General features: G+C 31.8%; 1 protein-coding gene across 1 annotated transcript; it reads left to right on the top strand.

Moving 5' to 3' along the window:
* Positions 1-953: 953 nt before the first annotated feature.
* LOC133184313 (unconventional myosin-VIIa-like) lies at positions 954-22783 on the top strand. Its single transcript, XM_061319334.1, has 24 exons — positions 954-1060; positions 12098-12225; positions 14251-14414; positions 15872-16046; positions 16206-16280; positions 16432-16516; positions 16644-16753; positions 16852-16978; positions 17282-17400; positions 17544-17682; positions 17779-17909; positions 18011-18184; positions 18271-18374; positions 18686-18888; positions 18976-19036; positions 19153-19258; positions 19398-19497; positions 19615-19718; positions 19957-20051; positions 20295-20468; positions 20774-20861; positions 20983-21085; positions 22363-22499; positions 22667-22783. Exons 1-24 carry the CDS (start codon positions 1012-1014, stop codon positions 22697-22699), a joined length of 2784 nt encoding a protein of 927 aa, XP_061175318.1. The 5' UTR covers positions 954-1011; the 3' UTR covers positions 22700-22783.

Below are 22783 nucleotides of genomic sequence, written 5' to 3'. Positions count from 1 at the left end.
ATGGTCAGAATTCTAATAATTGCTGTTTAATTTAATAATAATTGTAATATTTAGGTATTTCAAGTTAAGATACAACGATCAAATGCAAATATCTCATACTTTTTGATTGCAATAAGCTTTAAATCACAAAAATGAGTTAACAGGCCTTGCTAACCATTTTAGTCACCAAGAAAAGGACGATCGTTGATAGTCATTGAAAAACACAATATTTTGAATTAAAATGTTCAGCGAAGGCAAATTTTATTGTTATGAATTATGTCCGTAAATTTCATTAAGAAAGAATAAGTATTTATTCCGTAATTGTCAAAAACCCGGTTTTCAGTTTCGAAATTCCCGGCCCGGCCCGGGTTTTACTACCCATTTTAGTCACACTCACTGAAAATAGTCACCTCGACACCATAAAACAAGCGCTTTCAATTCTATCACTCGCCCTCAAGTATTGAGTATTCTGAGTAGGATATTCAGAAGTAATTACCTAATATTCTGTTCAGAGAACATAAAGCTTACTAAGAAGATGTAAACTGCTTCTCATAAAGTCTGCTTAAAAACAATGCATTTAAGATTTTCCTACATTACTTCTGTTAAGATATTGACTACAGGGTATCCAACAGTAGATATTTATATTGTTCTTACATGTAGTTCTATACCATATAATTCATTGTTGAACTTTTCAATCCATGATAGGTATTTGTATTTTTGCACTGTATATTTAATTATTATCTTATTTGTGTTTTATTAATCTTTTTGGAGCCTTTTTCTCAATAAATATACAAGATGATCTTATCTATATACATGAATGAATAAATACATGTATTTTCATATTGAATTTTTATAATTTTATTTAACTTAGAATAGAATCTTTAGAATAAAAAAGACTTTGATATAATTACCAGACTTATAATTGAATTTTTTTTTTTTAGATTTACAGTAGGTTTGGAGTTAGAAATTATCAAGGTGGTGACTACAGTAGGAAAGAGTCTTTTTGACTTGAAAGGACTACCTAAGATATAAATGGAAGAGTACACCTTACTGAATAAATCTGATATTCAAAAGCTTCAAGGTAAATTCAATACTTTTATGCTATCAAAGATTTGTACATTTTCCGACTTTTTCACAAAAGAGCGCACAATCTCCGGAACATATTAAGTGTCTTGATTAACAAGGCTTGACTGTATATCACTGTCTCTGTCTATACCTTTGCTGTATGGCCAATGCTCTCTCCTGATTGTTAGTACTTAATCAATTATCACTCAAAGGTAGTTTAATTTATTTAAATTGCATAAACATATTTTTTGTCGTATGATTTTAGTATACATCTTGAAATGCCTTATCTTTTCTCCTGATATCAAACTTGTAATCTCAGAACAGATCGACTCAATCATTCTGACAAATTATGGTTTTAATTTCAACTAAACTTCTACATTTACAAAATAAAATATATTTTGCATTGAAAATACTAAGATATTGATTCAGTTTATTTGCTATATTTGTGCTCTTTTTAATTAAATTGATGAGCGTGAGAAAGAGTACTTAGGCCAAATAAAAAAATATGTGTGGTTCCGGTTACCTGACCGTCCCTATTTTATACCCCCAACCCTAAACTTTTTTCCGGCAATTTTCATTTATTTCCGGAATTTTCCCAGCTTTCCGTCATCGGCTCCAGTATTAATTTTAGTTTCAGCAATGGCGGCCTCCATGCAAAACATCGTTTCAACATGTTCAACACTTAGTGCAAGTGTTCAATTGATAGTATTAAATCTAAAGCAAGTTAGCATAGCGCAGAAGCATTCCTTTTTTCCAGCACCATGTTTTTTTGCTTCGTTTTGTTTTTGCTTGCCAAAATTAAATAAATATACATTCACAGACAGCTGGCCAGGTAATATGCCTTTGGGAGTTAGGGCATGAGAAAACATCATTTGATTGCATTGATTACGCAAGAAATAGCCCAATGTGTAAGACAGATTAACTTGTAAATTATGAAATAATTTAAATCAGGATCGTTTCTTTTAAACCAAAAGTAGAACAAAAAACAGTTAATGAGGAAAAGTAAAAAACAAGACAGCTGATTTTACCTGTATAAAGTCAACTCACATAGTACCAATTCTACGATGGCCGACAGCGGCCACCACTTTTGATTCTGAATATTGTCATTTTGTACAGCTTTTTTGTCAATTTTCGTTGACAAATTACAACTAAACTGGTAATGCTATATGTCCATATACAGTTTTTACACTGACAATTTACACTGGAGAAAATCATTAAAATTCTTTCTTGTGATATGAAATGAAGATACATAAAACAGGTTACTTGAAGGTGATAAGCTTAAGGTTCTAGCAGAACAGCAAGGTCGGGGTGATTACAGATTAGTATTGTCTTCTAGATATGCTTTCTCGACAGATTGTAGTAATTAATTCATAAAATTCCATGTTGGTGTACCTGCTGGTCACATCATAGGTAACCAGGATGACATTTTCCAGGTCTATCAGAAATTTGATTTTGTTCATAATCGGACGTGTCTTTGATGTATGAATTTTGTTTTTTAAACAATGCGCACGAGGAAATGATCACATTAGTTACATGTACCTATATTTTCATTCCCGTGCCACATTGAAAAATAATTGACCGACCAGGTGGAAGTCTTGAGAGGTTGCGTTGGCCTTTAAAAGTGTTTCAAGCATTTAGTTATTAATTTTATGTATTTAGAGAGCAAATACAGACTCCCACATTTAAGGTTGTCATTTTATTCTTGCTTAAAAACGGGTATATTTCCGTATCTAAAGTTTTGTTATTGATACATTCCATAAACTTTTGATTGGATGCTCACATATAGAGCTACTAAATCCTGTTTTTCTACCTCTACGTAATAGGTAGAATCGAGTTGTCTCATACACTTTGAGGATCGAGATATATCCGTTATATTCATGTATATCCATTACAACAAACGTATTACTTTTATTCGCCTTTTTAATTACAATCCCAAGAATATCTTTTTAATGATACAAGATGACAGAATGACGATTTACGTCTAATCTAGTATTAACTGGGTTACGATATCTCAGACTAATTTAGGGTGAAAATCATTAAAATGCTCTTTATCTCTTTCAAGCCACCTGTTTTATGTATCTTAATTTCATATCACACGAAGGAATTTTAATGTTTTTCGCTGGTGTAAATTGTCAGTGTAAAAAGTGTACATGTACATATAGCATTACCAGTTTAGTTGTAATATGTCAACGAAAATTGACAAAAACGCTGTACAAAATGACAATATTCTTAATCAGAAAGTGGCGGCCGCTGTCGGCCATCGTACAATTCATATTTGAGAAATGAGCTTGTAAGTATAAAGTCTTCAATGAGGCAAAAAAATTTCATTGTAAGAATTTAACATTTTCACAATATTAAATATATTTCCACTGACAGCTCTTATCAGTACTCTATGCCCGTTTTCTAGTTTATCATTCAAAATTTATTATTAAATAAAATAAAAATTACTCTGGATAAAAGTCATTAATTTCATTTATAAACATGGATTTAAAAAAAAAGATGTTCACCTCAAACTTTTTTTTTTTTACAAAAAAGAAATTAATAAGATTATTAGTGTGTTTATTATTTTTGATTTTAAAATATTTGTTTCATATTCATAACTAGGGTGTCCCTACCAATGTTGACTTGTATATTATCATGCCACATCTAAACGCCACTTGCAAAGTAGTGATAGGTATTATTTAGAAAAATTATTTTGTAAAAAAAAAATAAAAAATGAAATAAAAAATAAAAATCCCTACCTACCTACCCTAATTTTTTTGGAGGTGTAACCGGAACCACACATTTTTTTGTTTGGCCTTATATAGAGTAACAATTATGTTTCTTATAGATTCCAATGTTTTTGTCAGACATTTAGATAGACAATAAACTAACTTGTGACATATGCATTATATGACATATGTCAAATAATTCAACATTACTAACACTTTTCAAGGACTCTGAACTGTATTTTATACATGTCAGTTTACCAGTAAATTGTTCTTTTTTGAGATTCTATCCTTAAAATACAATATTATCATAATCTTTGTGCCATTATCTCTTACAAATTTAAATTAATATAAATTATGTCATCAACTTTAAGAGTTTCATTGACTACTTCTTTCATATTTCCCCCCAAGAGTGCAACTATCACAAAGCTGGTAATTTATATTTTGTTTGCATTTGGATTGTGCTCAAGGGAGATTACTCTTGACATTTTAAATCATGTTAGAGTGTATTATTAGCACTAAATATGCCATTCAGAAAGGGTATGTAATGTGTAAAGAATGTATAAATAATCATATGACTGTGTGAATGTGTGCTTATCTTAGCAGATTTCTGTTTTAAGACATTATGTGCAATAGCTACTTCATAGTCACTGCATAAATATGATTTTAACATATTACATGTGTATGTAATTAGACAGAAATCACTTTGATTTATAATAAAGCTAATGAGCCTGTGACATACAGGTGCACTTATTTTTAAATATTATAAAATAAGTAGACAGATAAATAGTGTTATCCTGCTTCAGACAAATTTGTAGATTAATGATTGGATAAAAGCTAATCACATGATGCCCTAAAATTTCTGTATTACGTCTCCGTCCGGGGGTAATATTAAAATCCAGTATGCAATTCTGTTATAAGGGCCATTATTGTAAATAAAAATGGAGGCTAAGAAACGGTTTGTTACTTGTTATGATATTTTATGTTGATTGTTATTGGATTAAAACTTGATATTTTGATAATATGCTCATAAAACTTGATGTTTTGATAATATGCTCATAGAATTTTTTTGAAATATTTAAAAAGGTCTTCAGTGGGATAAATTCGTTACACAGTCAGTTAGGGACCTAATACAGAGTCATACAGGGTGTGAAATGGAAATCCGTACGGGGACTCGGCGATTTCACACCCTGTATGACTCCGTATTAGGTCCCTAACTGACTGTGTAGCTAATATTACACCTTAAGTCTGACTATAAGTAATATTGTAGTACTCAATACATATAATATACCTGTAGTTAGCTGATTGATAAGAACAGGGATCATTATCATGGGAACGTACACATGCAGCCATGCTCTAGAATGATATTGCTGCATGCTGTTGCCTTCTTCTCAATGAATGCTTAAATACTTACCAATGTTCAGCTTTATTTTGATTATTTTATTATAAACATGGAATGAATGAAATTTATTCATGCACGATCAAATTCAATATTGATATTTGAAGAAAAGGTATATAGAAAAACAGGTAAAAATGCATTTATGCAGCTAGGATTTGTAATAATTGATCTGTATATATTAAAGTGCAGGTGTTGTTTTATCATTTCCACCACAAAACATGATTCATAATTCTGTTGTATGAGGCATTTATGTCCAGGAATATAGACCAAGTCCTAAATTACAGTGGTGTTATTTTCAATGCATGTATGTCTTCCTGATTTTCTTGTGGGAAGTTGACCTAAACAATGGCTTCATTGCATGATATCATGAGATGTGAAAGTCAGATCCAAAGTTAGACAGTAAATTATGAAAGGGTTCTCAAAACTGAATGAAAGTGTAGTCTTAATTTGTGGTTTAGTTTTCACAAGTGAACCTTGTTTGTTGGCGAAAGTGTGAAATCCACCTGATCATGGTTATATTATACCCTTTAAAACTTGTTATTTTGTGTATTGAGTGGTCAGAATTTATTTTCCACTTGATATTACATGTTAATCGGTTTTACTGTCTTTGTTTCCCAACAGAACCACTTGACCGGTCACCACCTGGAACCTGCCAAAATAAACAGACCCTTGGTACCTGATATTCACTCATAAAAATCTCTGCAAGTCAAAGGGCTGGTTGTGTTTTGTCTTGTGTAAGAAGGGGATAAATTAAATTTAGAGTCTGGGGTGTATGACGATTATTTATCCCCGGCATCAAGATAGTCAGGCCTCATGGAGCACTGATAAAAGCAGAACTGGCCTAAGAATACAATGGACTGATTTCTGTATAGATTTTAATTAACAATGCAAAAATGGGAAAAGATGCAAATCGAGTTAAAAAAAAAAATACAATTCATTGCTTCCTGCCTTATAACCCCTTTAAAAAAAATTACCTTTTTTATTTTAAAAAAGATCAGTATATTGCATAAATTAAATAAAAAAAGAAAAGTAATGGTAAAATCTGTAAATGTCTATGTGACATATATTACCTATTCATCAGATATAAGCTATTGTTTGGGAGGATTGCCTGTTTAATATAAACTTGGGTCACGATCAAATGAGCAAGGACAATTCCTGCGTATACCGGCTTATGTGGCTATTCACTCAGTATCTGCTTCTTAGACCCTCCGAGGATACACTATAGGAAATATTTGTATGAAATATTTGACTTAGCTTTACGTGTAGAAGATAAACTAAATTCAATTAATGTTGGGTCTAGGAAATTGACAGATTGGCCTTTTTCTCTTGTCTATAAATGTGGATTTTAAAAAGATTAAAACATTTCATAGTGATGTAATTGTAAAGTACAACTGGAATTTATTTGTAACAGGTGGATTTTCTGGATGTAAGATTAGCTAATATTGTAAGTATGCTTGCAGTGCATTTTATCTTTGTTATAATTTTTTGCATGTTTGAAAGTTTGAAAACTGAGCAGAGAATTTCTATAATACATATATAGGTGATAGAAAACTGATCAGCAGAAAATGTGTTGGAGAATTAATTTGTGTATATAGATTATTAAATTGGTATTGATAATTTTTGTTTGATGCACTACCAATGTTTGATTTTCTTACTCCCTCCCCCCCCCCTCCCCAAAAGGATATCAACTGTTTGATAAACATGTATAAATGAGTTGTTGAAATAGGAAAAGTTTACTTAATTTTCCATTATTCTGTTACTCAATACAAATTTGAAAAAGTTATTTGGAAGAAGTATTTAAATTCATAATCCATGATGGTGTTAAAATGGGTGTGTTTTCAACAAATAAGAAATAACTATTTAATACTTAGCACAAACATCAGAAACGTATTAAAATATTTATGGAATCTCACAGTAATCAAATAACCACATATAAAAACTAATGGGGTGTAACAATCTTTAAAAATCTATGGAATGAACTGAGTTAGGTTTGCAATAAAAATAATAATTGTGTAAAAAAAAAACCAAAACAGGAAATGAAATGTTTCTTTATTTAAGAATATAGATAATATACACAAACTTCCAAAAAAAAAAAAAATTTTTTTTCAAATGATGGAAAACATGATTGGCTGATAAATTGAGGGTAGTGAAAAAAATATGAATACTAAAAAGCAAATCAAGGGTGATGCTAACATGAAATATAAGATGAAAGTAGAGTGGGTATGACAATGTGAGTAATTTAGGGAAAGAGATGTTATCATATGTAAAGAGTTAAAGGAGTAGAGCTCCAATAAACAGCTGTTGACAGGGGGTCATTGTAAGTCTGGGTGACGGGTAATATAAATACTTCACACTGTTACTGGAACATTACCAAATTAAGGTAAGATAAAATATTCAGTGTCATAAAAGTTTGGAATTTTTAGGAAAAAAGACCTTTTTTCGGTAATGTACAATAAAGAGTTGTGAAAGAATAAAGATTACAGAGATTAGTATTTTTTTTTAAAAGTAAAATGTAATTCGGCCAACTTTTGCATTTTTTAATGAATATGTATTTGCTGCTATTCCGAAAGCTGAATTCCTCTGATTTAATCCTGATTTTTTGTGAATATGGGTATTTTGTAAAATTGTAGGATTTAACTCAATCAGAATTTAAGTTTAAATTCAAAGTACGGTAAGTATTGAAGTTCCCTAGCTGCTAGTCCTAGTTAAGCATGGATAATTTTGTAAAATTCTTGCACTAGAAGATGATTATAAATATAGTGGGTATTGAATCCCCTGGCGATAGGATCTGATGACCCAGAGACAAGTCTGTCACGGCATAGTTAGGCAGGATTTGGTTGCTTATGTTGGAATAATCTGTCAAATCTTCTGTATTAGGTGGAACACTCTTATGTCAACAAATCTCAGGCTTATGATCAGAGCTTGTTGTCTAAATTCCTTAATTTCCTGGGATATTAAGATATTTCATTTACAAAAACATGTGAAAAATCTTAATTTAGTGAAGACCAATAAAAAATTAATTCATATAAGAAATGAAGATCTTGAAAAAAAAAATTTCAAATATACTTTATACGTATAATTTGGTTTTAAAATGAAGATATTTAATTTTTTTCTCAAAAGATGCCATATTAAATTTGCTTTGATACTTCATATATATTGAATATTAAATTTGCAAGCTTGAAACCAATTGATTAATCAATTTAAGTTTTGGGCTTAAAGATTGAACCTTTACTTGTAGATGTTAATATTTTCAAATTGTTAGGCAGAACTCAATGCATTTGTAGTGATTCAATTGCTCTCTAATACATTTTAAAAGTTTGGGATAAAGCAAATTTTTGGAGGGGAGATCTACCTTAATTAGTTTGCACAAAATATTTATCAAAATTCTAAGGTCTAATTTACTGGAACCAAACATGTAATTTATGTTCCAGGTAATTTGGTGATCATATAGTTTGTTGTACTGGAAAAGGTGCATTTTTATATGGTTGTCCCTATACTTTGTGAAGTCTAGGGTCAACAGTCAAGTTTTTTTCCTCTGTACTGGCATGTAAACAGAGGTTTTTACGAGACAAATCTGTCAGACTTCCTACCACAAGTGACAAGACTGTGTAGTTTTACAGATCACTCCAATGTTTCCCATGTCTTGCCTCATTGACACTGATCTCAACAAAAACCGTCCAAACATGACATCACCAATGTAAAGAACTAGTGCAACAAATAAAAGAATTCAATATTCAGAAAAGTGAGAATGAAATTAAAATTTTCTTTTTGAGATCAAAGACTGCCAGATCCCTTTGTGTTTTTGTGAGTGGTAAATAGAAAGTTGATTGTGATGGGTTTTTCTCGAGTTTTGTTATTTATGTAAGGTTCTATAGACTGATACTGTGTCAGAGGCCAGTGTCTTTTGTCCCGAGTAATGATGTTTAAAGCTACCAATTTTTATTAAATAGAGGTGTGTCAAAATTTATTAAAGAATTGAATAAGAGATATTTTGGGTTTGTAAAAGGATCAAATTTTCATCAGATATGTCACTTTATTCTTTAGATGATACTAACATTGTGTTGACATCCACTTAAAAGGGCTTTAGAAAAATTAGGGATATCAATTAAGGTTACAAAGCACAAAAATTAAGACATTTTAATTATTATTTTTCAATTCCCCCCTTTTAACCTTTCTGCTCTTCTAAATCATTTAATTGAGTCAAGTGTTGTGGATTGTGGTTTTTAATATTTTAATGTGCAATTTATTGAGTTCATCCCTTCTTCAAAAATAATGAAATGTACAATATCAATATTATTCGACACTAAAGTATATTTTCTTTTTTTCAAAATTGAAAGCTACCTGTATGACTGCCAATAATTTGATTTTGCTGCATACAGTCTGATTTAAAAGTCTAGCAGGTTCTCTTGAGGTAGATTGCAGTCAGTGCGTAAGCTGTAGTAATTGTAAGCTAATCCAGGACTAAAGTCTTTACACAGTAGATCATAAACCTGGGCTCTTATGTGGTAATTAGCTGATTTTGCTGTGGTTTACTTTACGTATCAGGGACTTAAGTTACGTGTGAGGTATATGATTTAACCAAAGTCTTTCTGCTGCTTTTGACTTGCAACAGTGCAGTCTGTAAAATGTCTGATGGAATTAGAGACGCCGAGCATTCCATGAATAATTTTTCATTGTTAATGAAATAATAGTTTTTTGGTTAACAGTGTTGGAGTAATGATAGCTTTAGTAGGAAATCTGCATGGATCTTAACATTAATTTGCAGGTAAGAAGTAACAAAAAAGTGGTCATTTCATAGTTGATAGGATCAGAGAAAAAACAAGGAGGGATCTTGGATGTTGCTGCAGTTTTTAGAATCGTTGAAATGTTGTCAAAAAATAAAATAAAAAAATTGAATTTAAAAACTTTTTTCTGCTTTATAAGTGAGATTGTTGAATTCTAGAAAGTACAGGAAAATGTGCTTCTGCTGATTACACTTATAAGTGGATACCTACACATTAATATTTGGTTACCATGTAGTACAAAATAATGGAATATTTGATAAGTTATGATAGATATAACGGAGCAATTTTGGAGACATCCATATTTTTAGTAAAAATTTTCCGTTGTCACACAAGTCTTATCAACTCTTTCAGCATCCTTACATTATTTAATCCTTGACTTAATCTGAAGAGTGATCTTGTCATATGAACTTTGTACATGAAAAGTTCACTGTAGGGAGCAAAAAAGTGACGCTTATTGTTGTGTTGCATTACAATCATGTACTTAAGTACTTTATTCTTGTATTTCATATAGAGAAAATGTAACATTATAATTATGCTAAAAATGTTTTTTGGTTGTAACATTAACAATAGCTAGAATACTTACTACTAGGTGTCATATATTGGTAAGATATTTTGGTTTTATGAAAGGATTGCTAATTCTGCACCCAGTTTGGTCTGATTATTTGTGAATATCAACCCTAGCTCGGTGCAAGTAAGTGAGAATTGGAATGAATTTGTTGTGAGATTTTCCAGTCTTTATGTTTGTCTAAATACATCACTGCAAAAAGAATCAACACATGATAAATAGTTCTAATCTACACATAATTACACTGCATCATTAAAAATTAAAAGATTAATCTTTACATCTCTTCTAATTATTGATTAGAATACTTGGTCAACTTGCTGCATTTCCAGTGCAAGTGTTGGTGGTAGATGCTTTTCTTTTCAAACTGCTTCCATGACATCCACAGGCAACTTCCTTATATATAACAAATAGGGCACATCATCTAACAAATCATCACAAGCTTTGATCTTCTTAAGGCATATTACATGTATAATTGTCGTTTTGCCAAAAAAAAAAAAAAGACAAAACATGATAACTAGTAATGGTCTGATATGGGATTAGAATGATTCCAATCTTGTTACAGGAGAGTAAAAGGCTGATATGGGATTAGAATGATTCAAATTGGGGAGGGATGATGTCAGTGGCTGACTACTCCCTGATTATTACTTTTCTGCCTCACCGTCTATGAGCTTGATCAGCATATTTCTGTAGAAAGTCGGTAACAAATTTAATAAGTGATTTATTTCAGGATCATAGTGTGAGAGACATAAACACAAGAGAGGCCCATAGCAACATTTATCAAAAAAATGGGGGGGGGGGGGACAAAAAAATTGGACAAGCTAGAAGAAATAAAAATCATTCTCTGCTAAATCTTAGGAGGGTTAAAAATCTTCTTCTAAATTGTTGAGAATTTTTTAATGCAATAATGTGGAACACTTTCCACCCTACTTTAACAAAAGGTTTGTGTGTGTGTGTGTTTGGGAGGTGAGGGTGGTAGGACATTTGAATGATATACAATAAAGTCTCCTGCAAACCACTATTCTTAAAACAGTAGAAGCCCCCCTCAACCCCATAGTTCAATGGGCCTGCAAGAAGTGGTGATCAAGTTGATTGAATACAACATATTTTAATTTAAAATTTAAGTGACTCGACATCTTGACTTTCTATCATCTGCAGTGTCATGTTTTGTCCAATTTCACACAGTCACACTCTTCAAAATTATCAATCTTATCTTTTACCAACAATTAAATCTTGATAAATCTTTGAAGCACCTTTATTTGCTTAAAGTAATTTGTTTTTGTTTAGATTCTAATATATTTTTTCCTCTCTTGTATGAGCAATATTCTTGATGCTACTATCACTTGTGATGCAGTCACAACAAATCTGACATCATTTCTTAAAAGGCAGCATCTCTAATTTAAAAAAGAAAACATGATGGAAGGTGGTTTCCGCAATAAATAAATAAATAAATGTAACACATCTGCTATATTGCCAGATATTAACTCTCACCTGCCGGACATAGAAATATAGCTGGCAGTCATGTGTCACATTTAAACTGTGCAACATTTCAATCCAAAGGAAAATAAATGGGATTAGACTAATTCAGATCTCTTTACAGGGGAGGGATGGTGCCCAGCAATGACTGACTATTCCCTGATTGAGGATCTGACACACCTTGTGGGACCCCTCACTGAAGAGACAGTGGTACGATGTCTGCAGGCAAAGTTCTACTCACAGAAGTTCCAGGCAAGTTAAAACTGGTACTAAAAACTGGTATATATGTTCACTTTTGCATATTTCTTTGCGTATCAGTATATAAATGAATATTGATGTAGTTCTTTTCAATGGACCGAATTTTCGTGTTTGTGTATAGCATTTTTGGGAATCTAAAGAGAATCAAAAATGCCATTAGATAATTCTCTTTCATTTGAAAAAAAATTGTACCCTGAAGAAATTTATTCCATTAAATAAGGCTTAAATGTTAACAATTCATTATTTTTTGATAGATTTAATTTTTATGTTTGTGTAAAGCAGGTTATAGATTCTTTAATGTAGAACCCATCGTATTATGTCACAATTAAGTTTTCACAAGGTCTGAAGGAAACCGCTACTACCGTACATGTATCTCATCTGAGCTAACAAAAGTTCAATTATTTGAACAGGGTGCAATTATATTGAAAAAATGCAAACTTGTTAAGAAATCTTAATTCATTTTCCAACAAAAAAGTACCATCATGAGTCATAGGTCTGTTTCAAACTGTGTTTATATACTGTAATATCTATAATGAAACTACCAGGGGTAGGTGTTTTCACATTCTATCCCTAATATTCAAAATATTTGTTAAAACATCTTTGGTGGTTGGTGTGTAAAAAAATTTCCAGAATTATTTATTTTGTAAATCAAAATTAACATTAATTGATAAATATATGCATAGTAAATCTGAGAGTAACTCCATAACAGTCATATACCGGTAATATGTATGTAATTGAATCTATATAGTTAATGCAAAAAGGTCAAGAGAAGTAGTAATAAGGCCATTCCAAGTTTTTTCTCTGTTTAGCGTCCACTCATCTTTCAAAAACCTACTTACCTATTTGCATAAAACACACCAGATAAAAAATAAAACACAGACATCATAGTCATAAAAATGACGTCATTCAAAGGATTTTATTTTATTTATCTATTTTTCTCAAAGAAAAATATATTCTAGAGCAAAATCAAGGTATCAAATGCTTAAAATATTCCTAATATGACATCTTGTAGACAAATACTTAGAGAAACTGACAGAATTCAAAGATTTCTACCATAATATTCAATTTCAGGACTCCTGATTTTGTTTGTTTTATCTGATATGGGGTGTCATAAACCAAGGCGCAAAGTGAACGCTGAACATAGAAAAAACTTGGAATGGCCTAATTAAGAAAATTATATCTTTTATTATTTTGCAAGGAAAGGTATATATTTTACCCACTTTTCACAATCATTATGGTATAATCTTCAACATATTACAGATTGGAAACCCTGTGACAAAAACTTTTGGAAAATATTTAAAAATTGTGGCTTAGATTGACTCAAAATCTCTGGAAAATATGTATTGAGCTAGAGTGCATTTGCTTAAATATTTCATGTTATGTGGGCTTAAACTTTTATGTTATTTTAAAAAAAAGGAATTTATACTTGAGTAAAATTGCTGACAAATTTTCAGTAAATAAAATCAGTAAACAATGATATTTGAAAAAGTTTTTTTTATTATTTTCTGTCCAGTCCTTTTGACAATGTACCTTTAAAACAGATGAAAATCCGTAGTTGCAGTGTTTAGTGATTGTTTCAAGTTGCACAGACTGCAGTACATTCATTAACAAGGAAACATTCCTTTTAATTTGAATTAATAAGCAAGTGCTAATTAATGATTTTGGAAAGTTTGAAAATCCTGTGACAAAGACTTTTCAGACATAGGTTCTACCTTAAGAGTGGAAAAGAATATGTCTTAAGATAATTTATCTTTTCTCCTTAAAAGATTGCATTGAAAAAAAGACATTTATATTTCTGTATAAAGGTATCTCAAAGTTTTCATCACATTTTGGGTACATTTTGTGTTTTGTATTTTTTATAGGAGTATCAGGCTTAATATAACTAAAACTTGGTAGATCATTCACAATGAAAGTCTTTAAAGTTCACAGTTTAATTTTTATCCATATTCTATAAGTTTCAAAGTAATCCCATAGTCACACCCTTAGTTAAGACTAATTAAAATATTTGCCTTTCTGCAGTGTAAGCTAGGGCCAGTGAATGTCTCTCTCAACAACTACCGGTACCGCCCCACAGCCCGCTGTCTGGTGGAGTCAAGTAGACCTACCTCATTACTGGACAGTCTCGTGAGAGAGGCGGTCACTCAGCACACGGACACTGGTCACTCTCAGGCCATCATATGCAGGTATATTTATAGACATTCTTACAGATGGTTATATATATTCATGTATATGTAATTCGTTTACTCAACAATTTTTTCATTCTCAAGGTCTATGACAAATAAGGACAATATGTTTTATATATGTATGTCAATATATGGATGATGAGTTCCTTATAAAAATTATATTTTTTAGGTTGCTAGCCTTTGTCAGAAATTCTTTAGCATTTTTTCACCTGCTTTTCTCCCATGAATTCAAGTCTGTTTTTTATGATGGCGGAATAATAAATGATTTTTTACTCCGAACGTCTGTCGGCTGTTTTGCTCCATTAACACCAATAAAGAACCATAAATTAAACATAAGTACTTTACAAGACAATTCATTTAACAGCCATAACTACATCAAGATTTTATTAAAGGTAGAACTAGGAAGATGTCAATATTTTATGATAAATAGTGTGAAAAATCTTAATCTGATAAAAAGAAATTGAAGATTTGACAGAGAGGATATGGTGTGAAGGTTCCTTTTTGATGTAAGTTATTACACCTTGAATAACAGCATGAGAAAAAAAAACCCAAAAGAGATGTCATTTTTAGATATCAATGATGCCTTAAGGAATGTGATGTTGTCAAATTAATGGTAAAAAAATTGGGTTTTTTTTTATGAAAGAGAAAGGGTTCAAACAAGTTAAGGTTTTATTACATCCAATATGCATATATTAACATTTTTCTGCACAATTAGAAAAATCAAATTACCACAATCAAATTCTCCATCATTAAAGGATATACTCGGTACCCACTTGAATGTAGGATCACATACATTCCTTCTTATTACATGTATACCAGATGACTACAATATCTTTTTCTATTGACATACTGTAAAATAACATATTTTTGAGGGGTGAAAATTTCAAGGTTTATGGAAAAATTATTGGTTCAAAGATATTTGATTTCATGATTGAAGAAGTGCAGCATTGTTACACATTAAAAATTTTACAGTTTGTCATGGATATGAATTTGTGGGTGTCTTCACACCACGAAAACAATGGAAGAACCCCCTCAAAAAATTTGTGAATTCACAATTGTAGACAAATTGACACTATACCTTTAAGATGCTGGCCTTGTATGAACTTTGTACATAAGTTGAAGATGAGAGTTGTAATCATCCATTTCTTATGTAGCCATCATTTTTCCATTCTGACATGACACAAATTGTTCATGCATTATTTGTGCTTTTGAAAATTGCAGTATATTGAACTTAGATGTCAAATATCTTGGTATGTCAAAATGATTTAATACTGACTTTTTTCCTCAACTTTGATATATTGAATTCTTGGATAACTGAAAACTTCTTTTCCACCAGTCATGATAAAAATAACAAGGTTTGACCGACTACCAAGAAGAAAGTCTATTTAAAAGTTAATGTTTTAAGTTCTCATTCCAAAGGAACTCCAAGGTTACCATGTACCTCTCTATCTTTTCAGTGGTGAGAGTGGCAGTGGTAAGACATTTTGCGCCATGCATATGTTACGCCAGCTGTTTGACCTGGCTGGTGGCGGCTCCGAGACGGATGCCTTCAAGCACCTGTCTGCCACACTGACAGTTCTCAGATCTCTATGTTCAGCTGCCACAGTCACGAACTCGGAGTCAAGCCGAGTGGTAAGATGTCATATTTGATTGAAAAAAATAATTATTTTTCCATATACATGAATAAATGATCCATTATGTGGTTTATTTTTTCCTTGAATGTTTTTCTACAGAATTTGTTTTTAATTATTTTAATGACAATAATTTTTATTTTAATGCACATTCAATAAGGGCTTCTTCATAGAGAACTTCATCACAGATTCAGCCATTTACAGAACAAAGATCCATTCCTACCTGCTGGACAGGGTATGTTGAAGTTACCTGCATAAATATATACCATCTGTATCTTGGTTTGTACACACATGTACATGTATATACTTCAAAGCATTTTAGAAGTAATAAAAACTTCATTTTTAGATAATTTTTATTTGCATTAGATGTAAGTTTATTTTTTCAGGACAGGGTGTGTTCAGTTCAGCAAAATGAGAGAAACTACCACATTTTCTATCAGATGTTAGCAGGTCTAGGATCTGAAGAAAAAGGTGCAAAGAATTTATATATGAATAATATAAAGAATGGTTGTTTCTAACCATTACTGATTACTGTGTGTGTTTATTACTGAATTCCCACTAAAAACCACACATTATATTAAGTAAATATCTTTTACAGCCAAACTTCACCTGACAGGGTACTCCATGCATAACCTTAGCTACCTCAGTCTCGGCAACACTCATATCTGGAACGAAATGGAGGAAAAGTCTCGATTTGATGCATGGAAGGTCAGTATTGGGAAAAAAATAATGAAGAATGTCTATATTAAAAAAAAGCATATGTTAAGACTAATGATGATTGGTTTTCGTTTTCTTGACATTTGTAGAGTTCTTTGGGTGTACTTGGGATTCCTTTCTCTGATGTCATGAGGATTTTCTCCGCCATCTTGTTGCTGGGTAACATAGAATTTATGGAAGGCACTGGAATGGAACTAGATATTATTGGGAACAATGGTTAGTAAATTTATAAAGTCTATATAGATCTTGTACTTTTAAAGAACAAAGTGTTACCTTCTTAGTTTATAAATCAATTAGCAAAGCTTGAATTCTCTTTATTATCACTTGGAAAAAAAATGCAAGGGGATAAAGTGTTTACCATGTATGTGAAGTTTCTCCATCCCTATTTCCATAAAAATCTTGAAAATACAATATAGAGAACCTTTTGACTTTCTAAATTTATATTTGCTCCAAAGATTCCAAAAAGTTAAAAAAAATAACAGCACATTCTGAACACTGAGAATGTGTAATATTTAATAGAAATCAAGGCAGTGGCAGCATTACTCGGAGTGTCTGGGGTAGCTCTTTACAGAGGATTCACAACACGGACTCGAAACACACGAGGTCAGCTGTGTAAATCACTGGCAGATGCCAATACAGTAAGTACTCAGTATTCTGAATATTAGTTTTGATTTTCACTGTGTCACCAAAAAATAAGTAAACAGCTTTATTTTTAAAACAATTCAGAAAATCTTTTATTGAAATATGATAGAGTGTAAATATGAATGTTTTAACATTACAGGCAAATGCCACAAGAAATGCCCTTGCAAAAGCGCTGTACAGTCGAACTTTTGCAGCCATATTAAAAAGGGCTAATAGTTTAAGACGACCTAATATCAACTCCTCGCTATCTGGCAGCACAGAGTCAAATCTTCATCATGGTAGGCTTTTCTTATTATTTTGTGAATGGAAATGGTGAAGCAACAGAAGGAGAAGAGAAGATGTTTTACAATACCATTTCTGTATTTGATTTTCAGTTGATCCAGGAGGGATGTCTTTCTCAGAGCAGATGTTTTCAAGAAGTTCATCCATTAGGTCTGGTTATGAGAAAACTAAATATGATGGCTTTATTAGCATCATAGATATGTTTGGATTTGAAACAGCACAGGTAATCTTTATAGATGATTTACTTCATTGATAAATATTTTTACAGAGCTTGGAATAGATTTATGAACATGCCAAAGAGTGAATAAACTATTTTTCTTGCAGAAAAATCAGCTAGAGCAGTTTTGTGTTAATTTGTGTGCTGAGACCATTCAGCATTTTTACAATACACACATATTTAAGAGCACCATGCAGGCCCTGAGGGATGAAGATATTCAGACTGAGGTTGAAGTTCGTTACCTTGACAATGAACCAATCTTAGAGCTTTTAACCTCACAGGTACAATCCTTAGTTTCTTCTCTTTATTATAATTTTTAAAACTTTTCTTTGATGAAGTATTGTTAATTTTCTCCTTTTTTTATCAGAGGAATGGAATTCTTAGCATTCTGGATATTGAGTGTGCTCAACCTAGAAGTAGCGTGGAGATATTTACAACAAAAGTAAAAGCTCACCATAGAGTCAATAATTAGTAAGTATTCATCAGCATTAATATTTTTTTTTATTTTTAAGTAATTGGAGATTTACACTTGAACTTTGGTATCTGAAGAGCCAAGATGTGGAATAAAAAAAGCAACTTTACAGTTTAACACCAGGTTAAGTTTGTTGATCTTCATTTTCTCACAAATTCAGATATCTCCAGATTTTTTGGTAAGTCCTACAGAGATAGAGGTTAAACTGTGTATGTAATGAAAACAGTCTAAAGACTGAGTAAGTTCCTTGGTGTTTGAGAAATAATGAGAAAATTAAAAAAAAAATTAATGAATACTCTCTTGATTTCAGTTTCTTTGAGCCTTTACCAAAGGCAGATGGTGTCTTTGGTATCCGCCATTTTGCTGGCAGAGTGGTGTATGATACCAGTACTTTTCTGGAGAACAATCGTGACACTCTACCAGATGATGTGGTGGCCGTATTCTCTAAACAGAACTGTAATTTTGGATTTGTGTCTCATCTTTTTGCTCAGGAAAACAAACCAAACACTGGTGGTAAGTAAGGGTGTCATTATCCTTGATTTTTCTTTGTTAAAATTGTCACATGATTTAAGCATAAACATGAACACTAAATGGTTACAGATTTAAGCTCAGGGCCTCAAGGATTGAAGTATAGAATCTTGCCAAATTCTTCTGACTTCAAGTAAGATATTAATTAAGCATTTTTTTTTACCATCTCTTCAAAATTTTGATGAATAGATAAGGGTACATGTATATAACAAATTTTTTTATTTGAATTATCTTTATTCTAAATTTTAGGTTGAATGGAACAAGAGGCACTCTCACTTCTGATTTCCAAACCAAGCTAGACAATCTGTTGAGGACTCTGGTGCATGCCAAACCACACTTTGTCCTCTGCTTAAAGGTATGGGTTAATTTTATGGTATCATGTGTATATTAAAACTCGAACATGATTCTTTGGAACATACCTTGAAAGAAAAGTGAGATATTGAGATTGTTTGATTCATGACAAGATGAAGTAATTTTTTGTGTGTTTATTTCAGTCCAATGACCGAGGGGAGATGGACATGTTTGATGGGGACGTCATCATCCGACAGCTCAGGTCATTACAGGTTCTAGAGACTGTCCATTTGATGGCTGGAGGTAACTCGGTGATCATTCCCCCTTCAAACGTACACTTTTTGCAATCGTGACTCATGTATTGCTTTATCAAGATTGATCCAATGGATGTGTGCATTAATGTCTTTTATTTATTCAAAGGAATTCCCCATAGAATGAGATACAAGTCATTCAACAACAGATATAAGATATTCTTTGGTCATATGAAGCCTTATCAACTGGAAACTCAGCAGGACCAGTGCAAGGTAAAGATCAAATCTCTGGGTTATTGTGTTTTAAAGGGAGATAACTTGGTATGAATCCCTATTTTCTATAAAACACCCAAAAGAAAAAGCAAGATAAATTATAATATGACTAGATGACAAGATAAATGTTTATGATTTCTGATGTACTCCATATACTTGAAAAGTATTCAAAATCAAACCAAATGCTTATATTGTTGCCACTGATGAACTGTAGAATTTTTATATTTTTTAACTTAAGGCCATACTCAACAGTTTTCTAAAAGCTATGGATGAAAGCAAGCTTCCCTACGTCAGCACACAATGGATGTTTGGGAAAAAACACCTCTTCTTCAGGTATTTATGTATGACATTTCATCTCACATGAATGACATTGGTAATACACAATTTATATTAATTTATAAATCATAATATATCAGTTTTCATGGATTGCTCAAAATTTACAATTTCAGATAAAGTTTGTACATTAATATTTATCTCTGTTGTAAATGTATGAAAAATGAACCCTGACAAAATATACCAGTCATGATCCTATAGTAACCAGTACTTTGTTGAGGTAAAAATGTTGTTAATTTGTAGTGAGGGAACACGGCAGCAATTAGAGGCAATGAGAGCAGAGAAAATCAACAAGGCAGCGTCCATTATACAGGCCTACTGGAAAGGTCTACAATGCCGGAAAAACTGGACAAAGAGGAGAAAGCAGCTTCTGTCAGATAGGGAGTCAGTTAAATCCTCTCAAACCAGCTCCACACGGTAAATGTCATTAGAAAGATATTCATAATGCAGCAGTTTTAGAAGAGAAAGTTACATAGAGTCAAACCTTGTTATCTAGAACTCGACAGGACCAAGATTATATTTTGAGATATCCGATGATTTGAGAAAACCAGCGTAAAAGAACATAAAGAATAAGGGGTTGGGATGGCAAACTCACTTTAATGTATCCTGGTTTTCGAGAACTTGGTGTTCGAGATAACAAAATTCAACTGTACTTGCATTTTTTGTATTTGTAAGTATTACGAGAAAATAAATTTGACAGTTTGTATATTTTCATTTTTTAGGAAATCAAACAAATCAAAGAAAATTGGCATCATTAGAAAAGATGAGAATCTTCTACAGCAAGCATCGAAGTATTACAATATATGTTTGGTAGGTGTGTTTGTAATTGAAGTCATGCAGACTGAGATGTTTTGATGATATCAGTACAGGAATTTTTATGGTTAGGATGTCACATTATATGAAAGTTTGAATCAATATATTGAATTTACAGGAGACTGCTCCCTCAGTTCCCCCAAACAGATCCTACTGTGTAGCCGGGAAAAATGTCAGGTTAGGATATCCTCATCATAGGATCATGAAGGATGATTTTCCAAGTAAGTTGTCAATTTTTTTTTTTTATAATTAAGGTGATCTTTTACAACTTTTCTTTGTGTGTGAGAAATATCTGCAAGTTTCATTACCTTGTTTTACTCATGAATATTTCTTGCCTCAAACTATTTATTTCATTGTGTATTTATGCAGAATATATCCTCAGTCGTGAAAATAAGTTGCCATGGATAGATTTCAAACTGACAAATCACAAATAAAAATTATCGCAAATAATAGTTGGTTTACAGTAATTTATTTTTAGTTGTGGTTTTATTCTTCCTTCATTTAAGATGACATAGTCAAATTTTCTGCGTTTCATGTACAGTCACATAGAAAATGAAAAGTTTTAGAATATTGCATATAAAATTACTCAGGGTGTAATGAAGCCTGATACCTATATCAATTTGCACTGTTGATATTTGATAAAGGAAAATTGTGAACATGCAGCAAAATATTTTTACAAAGACTTGCATGCATTCTGAAATTATCTAACCAATAACTCCCAAATTTTCTCCAGGAGGTTAATGTTTATTTATTACTTGTACGTTTGTTTACCACATGTATTGTACAGTCAAACCTCGTTATCTCAAACTCAATGTGACCGAGAAAAAACTTCCAAAGGTTTGAGATATCGAGGGTAAAATACTTAAGAAATACGTGCATGGTTAGGACTTCCCAGTAACTTCGACATATCCATGGTATTCGAGATATCTGTGTTCGAGATACCGAAGTTCAACTGGATATATTTTAATTATCAGTCGTGCATTTGTTATTAATTTTTTTGCTTCTTATGTGTTACCATGTATACTTTGCTTATCTCCCATGTCCTGGAGATAGATCAGTTTTAATTAATGCACTGCAAGTCAGTTGTCAGTCCCCATGATCCAATATGTGTTTTTGTACATAATAATTAAACTTTGTCACTATAACATTGTTGAGTTTTATATAAACTATAATTATATATTTGTTTTTAAACAAATCAATTTTGGATAAATTCAAACATTATTCACTGACATATACCTTATTTTATGACATAAGAGTTTGGATCATTACAACATGTAATTTTAAATTCTGACTCAGTATTGAAAAAGAATTTATATTTTGAATATTCAAAAACTGTAGGCTCTCTGTTATTACAAGATTTTTACCTTGAGAATCTGTTTCAAACAATATACTAAGGGTCTTGTGCAAAGAAGTCATGACTTTAATTGTAACTGCAGGTATATAGGAAATTCCTCTTGGAAAAAGTTTATTCATGTTTTTTTATTTCTTTTTCCGTCAGAGGGACCTGTGAATGGAGCAGTGCTTTCTCGGGGGGAGGAGGTGGATGTTGTCGGTCCATCCTCAAAACGAGGTCACCTGATTGTGAAAAACAAAGACATTGTGATGGATGTACCATATCATTTACTGGACCTCCAGGTAAGGTTTCAGAAATATAGGAAATTTGACAGTATCCGAGTTGATGCAAAATCTGATATTCCCTATAAAACCTCGTACTGGTAATTCATTAATTTCTTTTTATCTCTTTGAGATATTCAAATAAAGGGGTAAATCTACAAAGTGTACATTATTTATTATTTTTGCAGACTGTTCCAGAACTACCAGCAATGGACATATGACAATCAAAAACTCCAGAAAAACAGTGCAATTTTAACATAAACAGTTTAATATTATGGTTCAGCAAATATTTGTTACTAACTTAT

This window comes from Saccostrea echinata, unplaced genomic scaffold (assembly GCF_033153115.1).
Source record: "Saccostrea echinata isolate AGI-Se365-2 ecotype Australia unplaced genomic scaffold, CSIRO_AGI_Sech_v1 ptg000010l, whole genome shotgun sequence".
In the NCBI taxonomy this organism is placed as follows: domain Eukaryota; kingdom Metazoa; phylum Mollusca; class Bivalvia; order Ostreida; family Ostreidae; genus Saccostrea; species Saccostrea echinata.
Note: the sequence above shows the minus strand (reverse complement) of the source record. Positions and strands in the feature narration are given on the sequence as shown.